Raw genomic sequence first — 22,580 nt, forward strand, 5'->3', positions numbered from 1 at the left:
TGCAGGAAACTACAGAGTAAGATGATTTATACCACAACCTTGGGGAACAACAATATTAGAAAAGCTTAATTACAACCAAACTATCTTGTCTGCTAAATTAAAGAACATTAAAACCAACATAACTGGCAGATGAAATTTCACTGTGCTCCTTGTTTGGCAGAAGTTTCAGTATCCTTAAGTATAGCCTAATTCTGTAAGCAGATTTTGCTTGCTTTCTGTTGCCTGTGCGTATACACTCATTATCCTCAGGGTGCCTATACACAATAATGCACTTGAAGCAACTGCTCAATATTTATCTTGCTATTAAGGTCAACGTAGTTGGAAAAAAAAAAAAAAAAGTCTTGCTACAACTCCTCAAAATTTAATTGCACAAAAATAAAAGAAAAAGTAACATAGATTTATCCCCCCTTCCCCCCGATTATTTCTTGTTTTCTTGGGAAGGGATTACGGGGAGAGTCAAAAAGCAGAAAAAAGATGTAACTGACCTGCATCTACACAGCCAAGCTTTAATATTAGAAAAGTTGTTGCATGAGGAAAAATACTGAAGTGCTTTATATTATATATATAAATATATATATAATACCTTTATATAGCTTTATATATAATTAATTATATATAAATATATTTTTATATATTAATAAATATATAAATATATTATATAAAAATATAATATGTAATATATATTATATATAGTTATATATAATATAAATAATAAATTTATATATGATATATAAATATATATTATATAAATTAATATATTAATTTAAATATATATAAAATATATATTATGTATAAATTAATATATATTAATTTAAATATAATTAATACCTTTATATAGCTTTATATATAATACCTTGCTGATTTGCGCCCTGTGTTTTCCATACACTTCACCATACCACAGGATTTCCAAGTCAGGGTCTTAAACCTCCTACATCCCAGGCCCTTAAGGCCATTACTATTTACATCTTCACATCCCATCCCAAAGCCTCCTTCTTAATGTCTCTGCTATTGACTTTACAAGAAAAAGATGGCAGCTTACTCACTTTCTGTGACCTACACAAACCAGATGACTGAAAACTCAGTACATCCCTTCCCTCCTTCTAGAGGTATTAAGTTACTCTTCTCCTCTATCTAGCCAATAATTTTCGAAAAACATTAAATCTAAAGGAAAGAAGAGCCTGTCAAGCTGGACTGAAATGGTTAAAAAGATTCAAATGGTGAAAGCGGAAAATATTTTCAGAAAGTAAGCCATCACAAAATATTATCAAGAACTTAAAAAACCCCTCAAACTTTACTTCTCACCACAAAGACCTCCACAGTATGGCCAGCTGACTAACAGTTAAGTTGAAAAATTCAAAACTGGTGAAGCAGAATCCGGTCATTTCCAGCTGTCAGAACTGCCATTAAAGGAGAATGAAATAAACACTGAAAAGAAATGCTTCCCTAGTATCAGTTTATATGAAGGCACAGATATATTACGTAAGACAAGAAAGAATGAACACAATATGGTAAGAGTGGAAGGAAGTTTTCCACTTGGCTGCTGGGTTTTTTTTTGCAGTTTGGCTTTTGTTGGTAGTTTTGGGGGTTTTTTTCAGGTTGTTTTTTTTTTTTTTTTTTCCAGAAAGCTATGGCCTGTAGCATTAAAAAGTGCAACTCCCATCCTATGCGCTTTTTCCACTCTCATACAATTTCCAGTAATGTTTGCCACCAGAAAATGCAAACATAGCTCAGTATTACAGCAGGCACCTTTTGAAGGAATAAAGCCACTGACTCAACGTTGAGAATCAACCTCACTATCCTCACTCATCTTGAAGTGACAGGTTATTATATAGTTTTCACCAACCTATTACAACAGGCTGCTCTCCCTACTGAATGACAAAAACCACAGAATAGCTAGAGTAAAAGGAAAGACTGTTTTCACATACTGTTAAGTTGAACACTAAAGTTAAAAGGCATCAGAATAGACTTAGTCTTTTAAACCATATAAAGGTTTAATTCAAGTATATTCTAAGAACTTCAATTAAAATTATCCTAAGATATAAGAAACAGTATAATCACTCATAGCCACTTCTTGCAGTCAAGCGGAGGAGTTAAGATGTCGAAAGAAGAAATTCAGCTACTTAATAAAATTATCATAATGTATTTTGTCTAATATATTGTGCTATAGGCACAATTGACAGTATTGCTAGGTGACTTTCTTTTCCATAAAGAAAACATTCACACATATATATATCAAAGTTTTAAAAACAGAAGAGCAGTTTAAAAGCTGCGTGAATTAAAAAAAGTTAACATGTTGATTTAAAGCAATTTTGAAACAAAAGTTAAATTTAACAAAAAAGCGATAAATTATAAAGATCAAATTCCAGTTTTTCTCTAATTTAAGTATTTTTAAATAATATTATAGCCATGGAACAATGTCAGGTCTGACTTAAACAGTCTGAAATGTTACTCAACCATTAATTATGGATTACATCCTACTTCTGTCAACAGAGTTGAACTGTTAAACCCAAGCCAGAGGAATCCAATCAGAATGCTCTTTTCCCTAAACTAAGTCATTATTCTTAGCCTTTCACAGGCCACAGGAGTTGTTCAGTTTGCATTGTTCAATGTTAACTTCTGGTCTCCTAACTGTTCTGTCTACTAAACTGAGCTACAGAATTCCATATTTAAATTTTTGGCACCTCTGCTGCAGATATAATTGAAAACATTTGGAAGACAGAGGATTTCTGTAACATATTGTGCAACGAATAAACAACTTGTAAGTCTCAGATATACAAATAACTCCACATCAGCTGATACATATTCATGAGAGCTCTAGCTCTAATGAAACAAAAATCCCCTGAATCATCTCTTACTGTTGTCTTACTGTATCCTTTTATACACTCTCCTTTCCCCCTCATCCCATTTTCTGCTGGGCGAGTTAAATTAGATCATAAGGGGCTACTGATGACAGCACAAGGTGAGCCATAAGTGAGAAAGTTAGAGATGAGGGACCGTATTTTAACACATAAATGCCACTTCAAGACTGGCTCACCATGATTCATAAAACTAAGTGAAATCTAATTATGCATGTGCCAGGGACAGAACACATAGTTGCCTTTATTGTCTGACACAAAGCACCTTGTTCATCTACTTAAGAACTAAGTATTAAACGCTAGTATGGAGTAATAACTGTAAATACAAACATAAGAGTTTCCTCTTCCATTTTTGCCAGTGAATCTAAGTCTTGACAGGACTGAACAGGGAAAACCAAACAAAAATCCCTTGAAAAACAACCGCTGCCCCAAACCTGTAGTCACATGATATACTCCTGACATTAACATTTCAATAAAATTTGTTACTTTAGGAGAGGTCTGCAAGCCAAGTAAGTGCTTAGGTAAGTAGCAAAATAGAGGGGTTTATCAGAAGAAACTCTGAGCCAGCCCTGCAGAAAACCGGTTTGAAATGATGCACTAATTACAGTATCTGTTTGAACAACAGAAGTTATTTTATAACACGAGGCATCGGAACACACTGATTGCCCTAACCCCTGCTGATAAACTGCTTTAATTGTGCAGTTACAGTCAGGCAAATTAACATAGACTTTTGCTCCTACTGAGCTTCTAATGGTAGCAGTTCACAAGCAGAAAGCTGGTGAAAAAGTAACATAACAAAAGAAATGCTGAAGGAGTAGCACCTGGTCAGGGAGAACACTATAGCTTACTTCACATGTAGAATTTCTGACGGAAATTTTCTCCTATAGAAGAAACAGATCAACTGTTTAAATTAAGTCACATACTTACTGTTTTTAACGTCAGACAAGACTGTTATTTAGCACGGCTTAAATTATCCATTACTGCATACTAAGTCTCCTTCAAGACTGGACTTCTGGACCAAGAAATACACGTTTTCCAGCTCATATTAAACTAGCCTGTAGCTCTCAAATGTTGTCAAAAGGCATTATCTAAAAAATCTTTTAAGATCTGTTCTGAAAAAATCTGATGGCATGAAACAACCTAATGTTTAGATGCACAGAAGAAGATTCTGTTCTCTTCTGTGAAAACTTCTGTGAAATTTACCACAGACTTCGTGCTTGGGAAACTCCACACTAAGTGCCACCCCAAGTTCAGATCTGCCCTGCGGACAAAATAGTTCCCATATGCACAAACACCACACTGGATCTTTCCAAAGCTGGGGCTTCACAGCACAACTGCACTGATCCAACAGCCATGGTCTGCTGACAGAAGAGGAAGCCCCTATCACTGCCCAAGCCAGTGCACTCTGGACAGTGAACAGCTGCAGAGTGAAGACAGCAGAAACCCTCCACCACAATGGATAGGTTCTGATGAAATAACCAAGAAGATTGCATCCCTCCAAGATTTTCTTCCTACCTATTTGTCTCAAGTTGTGCTAGTGTGAAGAATAACAGTAATTTATATAAAAATAACACATTTGTGGAATGAGCTCTACTGTCAAATGCTATCAGTACACAGGAGTCTGTTAAGCCTGAATATTGCACTATTTGGGGGTGAAAGTAACTAAGTATGCATTGGTATCCTCAGGGAATAAATGAGAATTTAGCAAACAAAATGCACAGCATAAAGGTGGATAAACTTTTTAGAGATTAATGCAACTGTTAATGCCAATACTTAAAATTACCATTAAGTCTCTGACTTTGGACCACAGATAAGAATTTTAATGCTTTAACATTAGCAGTATTCCTGAAGTAGTAAGCTGTGTATGGAAACAGTTACACCAATATCCATGTGTAATTTTATTCCCTTACAGGAAAGGGAATAAGCAGTAAAAAGGAGGAACACAAGATGGAAGGCATCATCCAAGCATAACTACAGGCTGAGAGTAGCCCTGAGGAGAAGGGGGGTTGGAACTAGATGAGCCTTCCAGTATCTGAAGGGGGCCTACAAGGATGCTGGGGAGGGGCTATTCATCAGGGACTGTAGTGACAGGACAAGGGGTAACGGGTTCAAGCTTAAACAGGGGAAGTTTAGATTGGATATAAGGAAGAAATTCTTTACTGAGAGGGTGGTGAGGCACTGGAATGGGTTGCCCAGGCAAGTTGTGAATGCTCCATCCCTGGCGGTGTTCAAGGCCAGGTTGGATGAGGCCTTGGGTGACATGGTTTAGTGTGGGGTGTCCCTGCCCATGGCAGGCAGGTTGGAACTAGATGATCTCAAGGTCCTTTCCAACACTAACTATTCTGTGATTCTATGATTCTATGATCTTTAAGGTCCTTTCAAACTCAAGCCATTCTATGATTCTACGATCATCAGAGCCTGTGGCTTACTGAATTGGGAACTTTGGGGAAATACTTCAGCAGTGGCTTCACATTTCTGAAGCTTACTCTGTTATTTAAAGAAAAGTGCTACCACTACTCCTCAGCTTCACTGAAGGAAAAAAAGTGTCCATTCATTGGTTTCTCAATCTTCTAGTCTATACAGTATGGTACGCTCAAAAATTTCTTCAGACATTTAATAGTTCAAAAACACCACCAGAAACACACCCCCACCCCCCAAAAAAGAAACAACAACAAAACAAAACAATAAAATCCACCCCCAAAACAGTTCTTGATTGCAATTTGGGCTACCCTTCATACTGAATACTGAACACTGCACACTGCAATCAATGAAGTATTAGTCATCACCATTTGTACAAGTAGAAAAATACAAACTTGTGTTTTGTATTCAATGGAGAACATGATCAGCTCATAGGATGGTAGTATAATTTTACACTGTTTGAAACATTTTTCTTTCCTCTTTTGAAGTACTATCATGTAACTTTCATCAACAGTAACTGCCCAAGACAATGGTGGCATCTGTCTTCACTGAATTTAAACCTTTTTTATTTATCTAATCCATCCCATTTCCCCAATCCCTTCCTTAGATTTGACTGCTGCTTTGCATAGCAAAGCTGGTCAATGCATGAACACTCCCCTCCTCAATAATTTGAGTTCAGAGTTAAAACTGATCCATTTCTGAGTTAAGCTCATCTTCAAACACCTCTGCTCTAGTTCTTCTATGATAGCTCCACATATAAGAGATGTTGAACAAGCCATGAGGATCAAGAGATAACAAAATAAAAGCACACTTTTCTTCAGGTTCTATTCATTCTTAATCTAAGCATAAATAAGCAGGAATTTACACTCATTTATGTTAAGTCTAAAAAACAGATAAAGCTACAGTAACTCATGTAAAATTTGCCACATTTCTTTATCACTAGGAATAGCATAATTATTTATTTATTTTAAAAAATTCAAGACTGAATTTACAGCACTGTTAAAAAAAAGGAGAAGGAAGAAATACAAAGAGGAAAAAAAAAAAAAGGCAATAGATAACTGACCATTTGGAGCTATCAGAATAAATTGAGCTGCTTACACCCTGCATTTTAATGCCAACATATCCACATTTCTGCTTTCCTAATTTCAATTCTCCTATCACTTTTGGAGTCCAGTTACTCAGCCTCTGCTTGAAAATCCAACCATTTTGCTTTCAGTACTTCCTCAAGCATGAGGCACATATATGCCTCATACATACATATATACACATCTATATAAAAAAATATTAATAGCGATTGCTCTGCATAGATCTTGGTGAAAGTCATAAGTGAGCATATTGTGAAGACAAATCTGTAAAATGACAATGTACTCATGCCAACCCTTCATTGTTTTTAGTTACAAATAATTGTAAGCTTTTAAGAAAGAACAACTCCTCCCCATTTTCTCATGCTGTTAACATTTACAGTAATACGTCATTACTAACCTCCTTAACATCTTTTTAGAAACAGCTTAACACTTAGTAAGAGAAGTGAGATTTCCCTCATTCCAAATCTTTGCACAAAAGTATATGAAGATGTCACTACAGAACATTTTTAACAGAAACTCAAGATTGAACATGCTAACATAAGCTCAGTGTGCCAAGAAAATTGAACAGTACTGCTTCTTAATCCGCAATGTAATAGGCAAGTTTCAGAAAGTTACAAAACTGTGCACAGAACTTAAAAAAAAAAAATCCAAAGGAAAACTCTTTCCTAATCCTCCCCCCAAAGTAAAAAAAGAACAGGTTCAGAGTTGTTACTTTTTGAATGTACCAAAAAAAAAAAAAAAAAAAAAGTGACCTCTTTTAAAGAATACAAGCAGATACCACTGGGTTTGGTTTGCTGTTTTTCTTTCTTAATCAGATAACTAGTAAAATAAAATCATTTTTATACTAACAGGTTGGTTGTTTAGCTTCATTTTAGGACACTAAGATCTTTAGGCTTTTACTGTTTGTCGAAGCAACAAAAATAAGAGACTCGTGACTCAAATCAAATACACCTAGGTAGTAGTTATGCTTCCAATAACTTCCTGAGCCATAAGAAAAGCTAGTTTTGCTCAGTGAGTTTTTAAAAAATTAGAAGAGCTAAACCAAACATTCATCTCCTCTGGTTTTTTTAGATTGGTTTAGGGCAGGCCAGGGAGGGGAAATCTTAGAAGGGAAGTAACTTTAATCAGTGACAATTTGCCAATAGTACTTTACTGCTGGTCTACAAAAATGCAGGCCATGCTCAGAAAAGCATAGCTGTTTTCACTGTCAGGGCCAGGTTGACATGGTTGCAATGCCAGAGCTTTAGCTTAAAACCTGTATCTTACACATGTATTGGTAACAGAAAGAGCCATTCCCAAAGCATTGCAAGTTAACGATACCTGTGAGTTTCAGCAAAAACCATGCACAGTTAGAATGCAAAAACCAGGGTAGACGAGTGGAGAGTTAATCAATGTTACAACAGACCTACTGTATAAGCTGAAGTGCTTAGCAATATCCTGACCTTAATCAAAAACAGGGTATCGGCACTGAAATGCTTACACTTAATATTTTTCTTATTGCCCCTGTCTTATTTCCCCTATTCTGTTTCAATCCTTAGGATGAATCTGCCTTAAAGATTTTCACAAAGATGCATAATGAAGAACAGGTGCCTAAAGCACTCCTGCTTCCTGGACATCTGCAGGGATGGCAAGAAGATTCAAGTGCCTAGGCAATGAATAATTAGATTCAAATCACCTCGTATGCCAATAAGAAAAGCAGTGCTAAACACAAACCAAACCTTTTCGTGTTACTTAAATGAATATTGCAAGCTTTAAACACAATGTCTGTGCTTATAATTAGAACACTGACCTTACCTAGTCACCTCAGAAAAAGAAACTCCCAAAGTTAGAATTATTCTGACTTTTCTTATATAGAAGACTTTCTTACAGATCTGAAATAGCAACTACTCACTTCCACCAAGTGGCTCCATTCTCTTCTCCCTCCTCTTAGCTGCCTGCAGAATCCTTCCCCCTTCTTTGCACTAGCTCTCACTAGACCCCTTCCAGAGCCAGTTTAACATGGCAGCAAACTGCTGTCAGATTAGGTATTGCCTGTTTAGCAAGCTGAACTGGCTCAGCGACAAATTCCACAGGTAGCAGCAGACTGAGCACAAAGGAGGGCACAGGCATATTCCCTTTGTAAGAAGCTGCTAGCTGTCAGTCACACTTCAAGCAAAGTTTGTCCCACCAAACCACTCCCACAACCACAACGGGGGTGAGGATGAGGGAGCTCCACTCTGACTGACTGACCTGCGATGCTGCAGACATGTTGGACACTTCGCAGTACTGCTTACATCAAATGTAATTTCACTGTCATACATAAATTGCTATTTAAATTTAAATATTTTGAAAACTCAGTTTCCACTCAGCTCAAGTGAGGTGTGCAAAACTCTGTAAATGTTACATCTCAGGTGCTTACCTGAGAAATGAACGTAATATTCCCATGGTTTTAAATAAGGGTGTGGCAAAGAAAAAAACCAACAACTTGTCACTCACAGCATAGTGATTAACTCCAAGGAAAAGTTTGTTTATACAAATAAGTCCTAACTAGCAACCTTCATTCTAGCATCCTGTAGTTTGAATTTGCATTCCCAACATTCTTCTTAAAACCACATAATTTCACAGGAAACATGAGCTGGGTTTCAGTGGCCCCATTTCCCTGTTCATCATACAGCAGCACTAATACTGCCCTTTTACATAAGCCTTAAAAAAAAAAAAAAAAAAGCCTTTTGTAATCTCTTCAGCATGCTTTCCACTAACGAATTATGTAATTAATATGTCACTCAGATATTTGCGCTCTCTCATTTCTATACACAGGGATTTCTCCCACAGTACTAAGTTCTGGAATTTTCAGATTTACAGAAGCATTAGAAGGATGCTTTGCATTTTGGATTAGAGAGGACTCAGACCAGAAATGATGCTCGAAGTTAATCCTGCAGACAGCAGGCCTTGTGAAACTCTATTACAGAAGGGCTTTGACTTAGCGACCAGGCGCTGTTAAAGCAGATGACTGCCCGTGGTTCTTGTCCCACTGCTTACATGGTGGCTTGCTCTGCTCTAAATAGTGGCCCCCTCCACCACCTGTGGGTCTTTTGGAGAAGAGACAAATTCATTGACTAATGTAGCAAACTCATTTCCCACACAATATTGTTGTTAAACAGATATTATGCTACAGGTAGGGTAAGCTCACAGCATGTTCCCATGTGTTGTCCTGACAGAGTAAGAGGTACTTCACAAGCCAGAAACAACAGAAAAGCTAAATTTCTGGGTCATTCTAATCCATATACTATATTGATTTGCTCCATAGCTAGAAAGCTCACCAGTGAATTGCAAAGCTTTTATTCAGGTTGAACCTCCCTCCATTCATACAGGTCTTCTGAGGTTTTGGGTTTTGTTGGGCTTTTTCTGTTGTTGCTTTGTTTATTTTGGGTTGTTTGGTAGTTGTTGTTTTTTTTCTTGAGGAACAGGCTATGTGTTGTCTGTTTTAGATTTGAACTATGGCAATACTTCTTAGCAGTACAAAAATAATACTGTGGTATGCTGTTTATTCATGATTTATTCAACTTTTTCTTCAACAATTATCTACAATCACTAGTACAGTAGTGAGTGGAACAAAGAACAGCATTTTATTACTGCTGAGACTGTTACATTTGATCACATTTAATAATAATAGTCCAGTCTTATATCTTATCTCCATTCTCTTATTCTTTTGCTAGGGTATTAAAACAGGAAATTTACTCTAACACTGTAATAATTTAATATTATGGTGATTGCACAAGCATACATTTATATATGCTTGCAGCCCAGAAACCCAACCATATCCTGGGCTGCATCGAAAGGAGCGTGACCAGCAGGTCGAAGGAGGTGATCCTGCCCCTCTACTCTGCTCTCGTCAGACCCCACTTGGAGTACTGTGTGCAGTTCTGGTGTCCTCAACGTAAAAAGGACATGGAACTGTTGGAACAAGCCCAGAGGAGGGCCACGAGGATGATCAGGGGACTGGAGCATCTCCTGTATGAAGACAGGCTGAGAAAGTTGGGGCTGTTCAGCCTGGAGAAGAGAAGGCTGCGTGGAGACCTCATAGCAGCCTTCCAGTATCTGAAGAGGGCCTACAAGGATGCTGGGGAGGGACTCTTCATTAGGGACTGTAGTGACAGGACAAGGGGTAACAGATTAAAACTTACATAGGGGAAGTTTAGATTGGATGTAAGGAAGAAATTCTTTACTGTGAGGGTGGTGAGGCACTGGAATGGGTTGCCCAGGGAGGTTGTGAATGCTCCATCCCTGGCAGCGTTCAAGGCCAGGTTGGATGAGACCTTGGGTGGCATGGTTTAGTGTGAGGCGTCCCTGCTCATGGCAGGAGGGCTGGAACTAGATGATCTTGAGGTCCTTTCCAACCCTAACTACTCTATGATTCTATATCTTTAGGTTTTAATCATTTTACTCCTTCCTCCTGAAACAGTTCCAATCCTTCCATATTTATTCAGTTGCAACAATTACAAAACAAATTGTATTTCTAAACATATAACCCAGACATCAGTTCAAGACAAAAGTAACAGGCAAGAAGCTAAAGCAAATTAAATACAACATATTTCTACTTCAAAAATAAAACAAAGTTTTGTTACAGAGAATACAGAAAGCTACCCAAGTTTGTCACTGAGTACAGAACTGACAATAAATATTAGCTAATGAACTTAAGTTGAGCTCTTGAAACAATTCAGAACTACTGCCTCAAATGATCTCAGCAGACAAACTTTCTATGTATTTATGGCTGAAACCTTGTACACAGTCTGTAATTATATTGTTTTATTGCAGCAGTTACCTCAAATCCTTGTTACAATTATATGGGATTTGACACACCCAAGTTACCACCTAGATAACTCAAAAGTGTCACCACTGTTACAAACCGTGTTTATGATTGATTTCATGTGACAACTCCGATTATAACAACTGCAGAAGAAGGGGTATCCAGCATGTGGCATGGGTTCTCAAGGCCTGATTAAAATTTAGGAATAGCCATGCCAGTTAAAGACTATAACTCAGTGCCAGCTTTGCAACAGTATTAAATGGCTCAAGAATACTGATGATAATGTATTACGGAAGACTTTCCTACAGTATGTAGATGATGGAGCTTCAGCCTTGGTATTCCGCTTTACCTCTCGCATGACATCAATAAGTGACAAAAGAAAGTGAAAGCTTTAATTCAAAGTCAGGTATCATGATTTTTTTACTCGGCATACATGTACACCAGTCTTAGGAGAGAATGTCTAGATATGCATCCTTCAAGATCACTTTCAATTAGCAGTCCTACAACTGCTGTTTAGGAGACACCATATTTCAAGAAAGACATCCGGTTTCACACTAACTTTGACTTCCACAGATTTTGGCAAAATGTACAGCAACATTCACCAATGAAAAGGAATTTTTTTAAAATACCATTAAATAGTGAATTTGCTGACAATTTCATTTGCAAGATTTTGAGTAAAACAGAGTGCAAACTGAATAAAAAACACAACTAACCAAATTATCAAGCTCCACTGCAAGCCACCATAATATGAAAAATTGAGACTTACTTAATCATGCAAAATTTTAAATTCTGCTTTTTCAACATAGCGCCCAAAGAGAAGCACAGGTAGATCTAGTCATGTCCCTCTGCTAAACAAAGGTATTAGTGAAGAGAGAAATATAATGAATACACACTGGACAAATTAAAAGAACCAAACAGAATGTTAGGACGCTATGAAGCCACAGAAGCAAAGGAAATACTTGAGGGTTAACCAAGTCTGAAGACATTTAAAGTGAGTAATTTTTAACAGATTCCAGTATATTATCAGAAGAGTCACTAAAAAGAGTAACTGCTTCTACTCTTCAGCAGACAAGTTCCAAGCTTGTTTTGTTAAAGTGTCCATTATATACAGTTTGAGATTGCACACTTATCTACCCACACACACACACAAAAAAAATCAAACCACAAAGTTTTACAGCTTAAATTAATATAACTTCTGAGTAACAGAAGTCAAAGATGGTAAGGCTGGGAAAAAAGGTCATTACGTGCATGCCTTTCTTATATTCTACAGTATTTTCATGCATCACATCTTAGAAAATAACAGTATTCTGCATGAATTGGGGATAAAAATAATTACACGCCCTGCTCACATCCTAGAGAGATGGGTGGAAGAAAGGTGGCTTCCTTCATCCTAAGTGCTTCCTACTCTTCAGGAAAGCACAAGCATAATCCCTTTGCTCAAAAGGCATTTTCAAGAGATGACAAAGATTTACTGCAAACCAACAGGTGCTGACCTCCCACTTCCTGACCTGGCCATGTTCTTTTTTCCCTCCTCTCTCTTCTCAAACTGGCACAGGTATTAGCTTGGGTTAGTACAGCTTATTAACTAGCAAAACTTTTTAATCCCTTGAACTATACTCTCATATTAGCTGGCCAAAATCTGGCTTCTTTCTTGTCCACGCTGTAACCCTCTAACATTGCATATTCCCACCCCACGCCCCCTAAAGAGAAATTGAGAAAAACTGTCCCAAATACATGTAACCCTGTCATGAAACGATTTAAATTGCCTCTTTTTATTTACGATAAGCAAGAGGAAGGCAAAAAAAAAAAAAAAAAGAATTAAAAGCTACTTTTCTAAATGAAAAGGTTTGAAGAAGGTTCTTTACAAAGCATTCAAAGAAATGCAGTAACAATTAAAAGCATCAGCATGCTACCTGTTCTCCATGTTTCAATTGCAGGCTGCCAACAAAATTAAAACATCTCAAAGTATTCACTAGTACATTTTAACCTCTGCACTGTATTATGATTTAAGAATTCATCCAGATGTGTCACAAATTAACTTTACTACTTTCAAACAGGAAAAAGACACCAAAATCACAAAAAAACCTCTAGCCCTTTCCCAAAAAACAGCTCTGATATTTCAAAGAACTAAACCCAAGGTGTACAGTATCACAGTTTTGCTTCCCCAGTTCTTAGCACTCATCTAGTATCATTCATAGTCAAAAAATTCTGATGTTTCAAATGTCTGTATCTTTAAATAAGAAAATTAAGCACAGCAAAAAGATCAACAGTGGTGGAGAGAATGAGTATTTCAAGCCTGTACCATATTTTGTGACTAAAAAATTATCTGGGGACCCTGCATTTATCATCTGAAGATATAAAAAGCATCACCTCCACAGCATGTCAAGAAGCCACAGTCATCCAGCTCAACTAATGCAAGAACAATTACTGAACTTTGCCTAAAGCCCGTAACTGCACAACAGTTTAAGCTATTGTAAGTCAGCAATGCTAGTCCCACCTTGACATGCTTGTGATCCAGTTCATGGATCTCAAAATCAAGAGGAAGTTTCCAGCCTTAGTTTCCACCTGGTTTAGCACTGAAGCAGGTCACCACAGTCATTTAAATCACCAGTAACTGTCACAAGACAGGGAGAAAGTATGCCTAGCCAAGGCTGTGCAAGTGGTACAGAACAGCAAGTACTGACTTCAATTGTAGTGAGAGCAGCTCTGGAACTACAACCTGAGATACCTGAAGGCATCAAATTTCCAGATGATTAGTAGCAGTCAGAGGCTGACTGATATTTAAAACTTCAGCAATGCAGATGGGTAATTCCTTCCTGAGCCTCCAATATACCCTTCAGAAAAATGCAAAAGTACTAAATTAAGAAAACAAGTGATACCTTCAGGAGAAACTCAACAAGAACTCTCAGAAATGTCCCCAGCATAGAAATAATTACAGGTTTAGATCCAGTACATAAGAGGTTGTTGAGAGTGCTGAAGAGCCAATTTGAACACCAGCAGTGGAGACAGCAAATCTCAGCCACTTTTTTTCTTTTAAAGAAAATCATTGTGATGAACGACTCAATTTACACTTTGACGATAGATTAAAAAGACAAAAATTCAGCAACTATTATCACAAAAACCTTGCTAATATTAAAGTTGTATATTTTTACACCAATGAAATATTGCACTGATGTGACACCTGACAGCAATCAATAAGAGCTCCTCACATCAGGCATACTAAGCAAATTCACCATTTAGGGAAGGGAAGGTTGTGGTTCTTTTTCAGTCAGGGTCTCCTCAAATTACAGGTGATTTGAAAAAATGCACTGGAATGTTTACAAGAAGTAAAACATTTACTTGCCTCTACCTCCAAAACTGTTGGATCATGGTTGTCTCTGCTCTTAAAGGAGACCTGAAAAGCAAAAAAAAATTGGGCTTGTGCCCTATTTTGCTTCTTTAAGATGTTTAAGAGATTCATGAAGAGTTGGAATTAGTATTTTTATTTTACCCTGTGCTGGACATATTTTATTCCTTCCTGATTACACTTGAGATTGAAATCCCAAGAAGCCATAATATAAGACAACCTGGTTAAGGGAAAATAATGAAGGAATCAACAGATTCTATGATTTCCATGCAACTATTTTATCTTGATATCCCTCCTACCTATGCAACTATTTCATACAAAGCAGTAAATCCTACTTAAATGTTATGGAACAGAAGCAACTAAAAGATTTTTGAAAAGAACTGAGAATTATATCAAAGTATCCCAACTACCACTTTCAATGCTATTCTCCAAAGTAACACACGGTAATCTGAAATAGATTAATCTGCTGCTGTAATTTACAAACAATGCTTAGACCATATACTCAAAGATCTTGCTGCAAACCCGTATGGTCTCACGGGAAAAGGCACCTTCACTAAAGAGTGTTCAGAAAAAAAAGTCAGAAAAAGTTGTCAGTAGGAGTTTTTTTTCCTCTGTTAGTAAAGAGTGCTTTAACTATTTAACAAGCTACAGTAATACTCAACAGAGTAAAACCAAAGTTTTCACTGCAAGTCATGCTCATCAAAGTGTACACAGTATAACCTCCATAACCTCTCTGTTACACCCCTAGCGCTTACCCTGCAGGCACGGTTAGTAAGATGTAGCTCACTTCCGTCAGTAGAACATCACATTCTCATAATGGGGATGCTAAAGTCTGCCATCAGCTGCAGTAAAATTTTAGCAACCAAACTGATTTAGTAAACAATATACAACTACTTAACACACCAGCACTCAAGCTGCGCAAGGCAAGAAAGGGATACATTGCAGTTCCACCGTATGCAAAGTAAAAAGAAGGCATAGCTCATCATTTTTGAAGGAGTTAAAACAGGTCAACAGGATAAAATACACATACAATCAGTGGACAAACAAAGCACTTCCAAACACTTCACATCTGGCTTTGAGACAGCTTGCATCTCCAATGATGAGATCGGGTTTTTTTATTGTTTGGGCTCTTTCTCTATATATACATATATATAGATACGAACTGGTTTAAAAGCTTTCTCTAACCTAATACAACACCCCCCATAACTACCTATTAAGAGTTTTAAAACACTGCCCCATCTTAGGCAGGAGGTGCTATTCCAATTCTTTATTCTGAAGGTTCCAAGAAATAAAACTCTTAAATGTGACAATCAAATAGTGCATAAAAATGCAACACACAAAAATTCAAAACCATGGTTTTCTCCAATATACATACTTCATTGTAGGCACTAAGAAAATAATTAAACTCAGAAATGAAGTTTACACTGGTTATATTCACCAAGAGTCTGAAACTCCAGGCACAGAAATAACTAGTACACAGCTCCCTACCAAGCTTTTCATTTGTGCATTTCAAATGTTACCCTTTGTACAGGGATTAACTTTTTTGTGTGTGTGTGTGGCATGTAGACAACCATACACAGTCTCCTCCCAGCTAATTCAATGCAGGACACTGAAATCCATGCATTCTGCAAGTTCTGTATGCCCTAATATCCACCCCCACCTCCAAGTAATTACGTAGCTCTTAACTCTATAACCACAATCACTGCTGATATGGACAGAGTGAACAGACTGCCATTCAAAGAAAGAAAATACCTAGTCTGACACATATGAAAGTTACTCTTCTCAGTTGCAGAAAGAAGCTGTTTATCATCATAGAAAACATTTTTTAAAATCACAAATAAATCAGCATTTATGGATACATTTAAGGAAAAAACAAACACGGGCTTCTGCTACTGTTGTCTCTATTTTGTGGAGACAATGTCCTGTTCTCACTTTCCTCCTGATCTCTAAGATCTGATCTTGTTCCGTCTCAAATTTGCCACAGAATTTCATCTTGTTGCCTATATAGCAAGATCATGCTTCACTTCCTGTTGTTCCCCTTTAAAAATCCTTTAAGACCATTTGAAATTTTTTACACAGGTGGATGTACTTCACCTCTTTTCTTAAAAGAAAAGATCTCTCTAGACCCTGATAAACCTATTTGAATTACAAAGTTCTGCTAAGCTAAGGCCAGTAACAAGACAACAAAAGCTCAATACTCTAATCATTAAAACTTGTTGCTAAATACTCTTCTTGAATTCAGGATCAATGAGGCACTGGCTACTGCAGAAGTACCCTACTCACAATATGTATGACCAAGGCAATAAAACTTAATATTTAATAACATTAATAATAATATTAATATTAATAAGAACATAACACCCCTACACAATTTAAATATAAATCCTCTGAGATTACATGTAACTAAACCATACTGGAGCCCCAAAATTTTTGCTTTATCCTCACCAATAAACTATTTTCATTTTAGCATATAGGAACTTATGAAGCCCATGATGCATAAAGCTGGATGGGGGGCGGGGGGGGGAGGACACACGGACACGGGACAGACATGACAAACATAAAATTTAAACTATCTGTAGACTTGTTACATACCTCAGTAGTATACATGCACACACATAAAAATTATATATATAGTGAGAATGGAAGTTTTTGTGATTTATATAAAACTTTTACAAATTGTATGCTCCATTATACTATATTGAGGTTTTACTGAGTACATCTTACTGGTATCCCTCTTTTTATTCCTAAGCTTAACTCCAAGTCATTTTTTCCAATTTCAGAGACTTTGACCAGAAGGAATCATCAAAATGATCTAATGTGGCCTCCAGTACATCATAGGCCATTACTTTTCATCTGAAAAAGAACTGCTCTGACATTAATCATTACAAATTGGTTTAGAGAATATTCAAGGTCATCATAACTTGACTCTGCTAATACATGGAATTAAAAGTTTGTTTCTAGATGTATCCTTCATATTTTCAAGAGAATTCTGAATCACTCAAAATCTGATTTAAAACAATTCTCAGCTTTGAAGAACAGACATTCCAATGGCTAAATGGTACAGTCTCCTTACTTACTTTCTCACCATAAATTTTGAACTTTTTTGCCTTACACAATCACTTTCTCCGAACTATCCAAATGGCTAAGAAAACTGAGCAAGGGGATAAAGAACATCAATATCAGCACTAATCTACTTTAAATAATCTACTTTATGTAGTTGTGCTCAGAATGACCTCAATAGAGAGAATACTTCAAATACCAGATGTATCCATAATCAAGTGCATTGTTATGCAGCTAAATAATATAACTACAAGTATGAGACATGCTCTATAGGTACCAACCATAAATAAAATATTTTCAGTGTTTCAGTTGCTGAGGCTACATAGGCAGGATCTGAGCATGCTGGAGTTTATGATTCATTGTGTACATCTGCAATAAAAACAAGTTTTATGACATATCTTCAGGAGTGCTTTATTCATCAAAGAGAAAAAAGCAGGTTTAGCTGGTGTATATACATTTCAAATGACAAGCATCATCAACTTAGATTATGGGGGAGATAAGGAGTCTGGATTTTTTTCATGTGGTACATAAACCCTGTCACCCGGATGCTTAACAAACAGTTTTCTTCTGGAGGACTACTTGGAGATCTGGAAGTCAGCTCTCTCGGCTTCTACACTGTTCGTGTCCTAAAGCTTATTGGTAGAAAAAAAATTGTGTGGGTTCCCCCACTTACCAAAGGTTACCAAGATAGTTAGCTTTTGCTATTTGAACAAGTGTATGATTTAACAACACTTTTGTCCAACTTGAAAATGAAATTCAGGAAAAATTGTTGATGGAGTGTGTGCAGAAATCACCTAACTTGTTCATTCCAACTGGTATTTTTCAAGGGGGGGTGGAGGGAAGGAAGCTGGAATAAAGAATTTCTGTTCAGTCTCAGACTTACGAACCTCACGCAAGGACACAATCAGATATACTGAAATTCCCCCCAGAAGTGAGTACAAGTCCTAGAAGAATAAAGAATTTAAAGGAGAAGCCTGCTCATGCAAGAAGGGTCAAGGAAATGCAAAAGCTAAAGGAGAAAATGTTCCTTAATTTTTCTACACTTCATACTGCAAGTCATTTCAACACAGAAATTCTTCTCTCACCAAAAAGATCTGCATGCAGAGATTGTGACAAAACAGAAGATTATTTATTCAAAAACTGAATATCACAACATTATTTATATTTTTAATACAAAAATAGCAAATTTCTCTAAAAAACCCACATTAGTTTCTCAAAAATCTAACTGAAATGCCTGATAAAGAAATGCACAAATGTTAGTAAATTATTTTCAAGTGATCCAAGTCAATGAAATATAATCAGAACAATTTAATTTAAACACAAAAAAATGACAAGCTTATGATCTTTGCTTTCTGAAAACAAACAGTATAATATGTCTATTTAGGATTATATGCCCTCGAATAATAAGTTCTCAACTTCACCTGAAGTTGGGATTTCATATCAAATTAATGGCAGTTTAAGGAAGCCTCAACAAACTAGCTTCAATACTAGAAAAACTGTTACTGGACACTGTGGGTTGCAATACCCAGTTGTATAGTGAAATGACTATTCAATGAGCATGTCTTATCATAGCAAGCAATCTAATCACTGCAGAACCTAATCCTACATGGATGAGTTATAACAGTTATGCTAATACTAAATTTCAGCAGCACTGTGAGGCCATGAAATAATTCAACTAACCTAAATGTATCTCAAACTCACATTTCACTTTTATTTTTTAATTGGAAAAAAACAGTTTAAAAATGGACAGAGATCATTCCACTTCAAAATGCTAGATAATAAAATTTGATTTTATTTAATTGTATTTAATGCTTATCACTGTTTACTTTATCTGAAATGGGAATTGTAAATTTGTCCCTACTCACCACACATTTATTGATTTATGAATTATCTAAAGAAAGCTTAATCAATAGTCATGTGATAATATATTGTTAATGATATGCAAATAAATAATTTCATGAAACTTGTCACTTAATAGGCACAGAAAAATATTTGCTTCAAAAGAAAAGCAGATTACTTCAAAATCATGCCATTTATGAGAGCTTATCAAACCAAGAATTTCTGCAGTTTTCTTTCTGTAAGCCATGATAATTTCACGTAATTAGAACTTTTTTTAACCTGACTTTTCACGGCAGTTTACTTGCATCCTATAAGACTACAAAGTTCCACTACCAAATAAAAGCTAGCTTTCTGTTCCTTAACAATGACACTGTTGAGGGCTTCAACAATATAAGACCTTTCAAGCTTTCCACACCTTACAAAATCTTTTAATGTAGTGTTCTATCTGCAATGATTTTGGGGTTTGTGTGTATCTAATTCTAAGGCTGTACCTAAGACTAGTCATTACTGTTCAGTATGTACAATATGCCTTCTGAACAAACTTTATCAACTGTGCCTAATTATTGCAGGCAACCAATCTTACTTTCTGCATGCGACCTCTATTCACCTAACAGTTGAAGCTCTGAAGTTCTACTTGAATTACCATGCATTGCCATATCCTCAGAGATCTTCAAAAGAATTGTGTGTTTGCACTTTAAAGCTGTTACAGTAACTACTCCTTTTCAGTTACTGTTTCACATTTTTGGCCAAATTAGTCTAGCATCACACATTGAGCCTTCACCCCAGAATAAAGCTACCCAATAAGTAATCAGGATAAAGCTGTGTTATTGAACACAGACCTTCAAAACTCGTTAGTAAAGCAACCAAGCCATTTCTTAACTTCTTTGGATTAATGAAATAAAATGCATTTAAGTATCGCTGCACTAATTCTTTTTCCCCTTTCTTATAATCTACTGATGTATTTTGTACATTTTCAATTTTAGAATATTCTTCAGCATTGCTACCTGAAGAAACAAAAAGCAACACAGATTATCAAGTCTTTCTTCTTCCTTCCTTGCTTTGCTTCTTGTTATTTCTGTTTACATATGCAGAAAACAGCTGCTACTTAGAAAATTCTCTCAGGCTGAAGGGTTCCCACTGAAAATACTGCATTCAGTTTTGTCAGATGCTGAAGAAATCTAAGAGGAAAATATTAAGCTGATTGCAAAATCAGATCTGAGGACATTTTTTTATAACATAAATATGAGAAGATGAGAAAACCAGCTATGCTAGAAAACATACTTCTAGTACTTGGAATAGAAAAGCTCAGGCAATACATTTGAGTTTTAAACCCCTTCTTTTTCTGACATGCAAGCAGTGCAATAGATTTAAAAAAACAGCAAAAATCAGGACCCATGACAACAGACACTTCATACAGAGAAAATATACGGAACAGGACAGAGAAAGCATCTTCCACATTTGTAACTTCCACATTAAATATAAGGAGGGTTTAACTTTTACCATAGCCATTCTTAGTAAAGTGCGAGGTTTAAGAGTCAAAGAATCAAATATAGTAATTAAAAAAAAAAAAAAAACCGAACAAAAAGGAACCCAAACCAAACCCCACCACACCAAAAAGACAAAACTCGTTTGTCTTCAGTTACTAGGTTCACCAAAAAAAGAGAGAAAACTAAACCAAAATTGCTTCCAAACAGCCGTAAAATCCTGCTAATTTTCTTCACCTCACGTCTTTCCCACCAGATAAACAAGGACATTATCACTGTTTAATACAAGTTTTAATTGAGTACTGTCACTGGTGGGAAGAAAACTGCAGAACCACTACTTTCCATATCAAACAAAGCAGGTAATTAACAGCTATTCTGGCACAATCCCTTATCACCAAAATACACAACACTGTTAAGTTCTCTCAATGCCAATGCTTTGCTTCAACAAAGGAAAGCTGATATTTCAGGGTCACATTCACTCCTTTAATACACAGGCATAAATTTACTGCTCAGTCAGACACCTATAATTAAACACAAGAAGAATATAATTCTAATATTCAGACAGGCTTGCATACGAGTGGGATATTTCCCCCTGTAAAGATGATTGCCTTTCATTTTTTGGTTTCAAGTAGCTACAGTTCACTTAGTTTTGATTACATAGCAATTAGATATGCAAATACAAGAGATCTAAAAAAAATGCTTTCTCAAATGTCAGATTGTAAGCAATCAAGCTTATTCTTTTCTCCTGTACACACAAGCTATTCATTAAATAGCTATTGTCTTAAAAACATTCCAACAGATTGCATTTATCAGGGTTTTAGAAGCAAATATAGAAGTGCATATCGCTCAGAACACAGCTCATCAGGGAACGAAAATGATCTTACAATTAATTTAATATATATATGATAGTGGTTAACTAAGTTGGAATTAGAGATCATATTCTTTGGGCACTTTGGTACTGTTATTATCAACACCTAAGCTCACTGCATCTTCAAATTAACAAAAACTCATTAGCTTAAATATTTAATGATACTGTTCTGGAAATAAAATTCACAGAAAAAAAAAATGCAGAATTATTGAGCATTTTTTCACTGTATACTAAAAATACATTCATATAAAGAAAGTCACTCTGAAACCACGTGGTTAGTATAATTTTTGCAAGAATAGCCATTTTGACACGCACACTTTTTCATTTTGAGGACCCACAGATACGTTCTACTACAACTGCAGACTTACAATTTCATGCACCTGGATCACATGTGCTTGGTTCTTTGCAACCCATTTCATAAGGCATCTAAGAATGCAGCCCACAGCTTCAGAGATGCACTGATCACAGGTTAAAACGACAGGAAAGGATGTTGGGTGGCAGCTCAGAAAAGCCCCAAAATGCAGAACTACAGTGATATTACATTGTAATGATATAAAAAATTGTTATCCACAACCATGGTCTGTCACTGACAATTTGAAAGCTTGCTCTTGCAAAACTCTAAAGAACAAAATGGGATAGGGGCAGGGATTTGTTGGTTGGTTGTTTCTCTAAATGATCACAAAATCACTTCCAAGCCATCAGGAGGGGAAAAAAGATCCCCCAAAGAAGCCTGTGTTTTCAGTGACTCAGCTATGAGGAAATGGCACTAACAACAGAAGCTGAAATAGCTCTTTCCTAAGGCTTGGCTCTCAAGCCAGGTAACTGAAGTAAACAAAATG

At 36.4% G+C, this 22,580-nt stretch overlaps 1 protein-coding gene across 10 annotated transcripts in view; it reads right to left on the minus strand.

The window, feature by feature from the left end:
• The window catches only part of QKI (QKI, KH domain containing RNA binding), a 156,920-nt gene that overhangs the window by 54,037 nt on the left and 80,303 nt on the right, over positions 1 to 22,580 (minus strand). For 5 of the 10 annotated variants that reach the window (XR_013956545.1, XM_080614869.1, XM_080614867.1 and 2 more), the window contains exon 4: positions 14,488 to 14,538. The exons of 4 other annotated variants lie outside the window; for them this stretch is intronic. Coding sequence is in view for 5 of the 6 variants with exons in the window: in XM_080614869.1 (XP_080470995.1) it covers positions 14,488 to 14,538 (51 nt within the window). In the remaining variant the exon portion in view is untranslated. The remainder of the gene's footprint in view (positions 1 to 14,487; positions 14,539 to 22,580) is intronic. One more of the 10 variants, XM_080614868.1, reaches the window with a different exon arrangement.

The sequence above is a fragment of the Psittacula echo genome (assembly GCF_963264785.1).
Source record: "Psittacula echo genome assembly, chromosome: 4".
In the NCBI taxonomy this organism is placed as follows: domain Eukaryota; kingdom Metazoa; phylum Chordata; class Aves; order Psittaciformes; family Psittacidae; genus Psittacula; species Psittacula echo.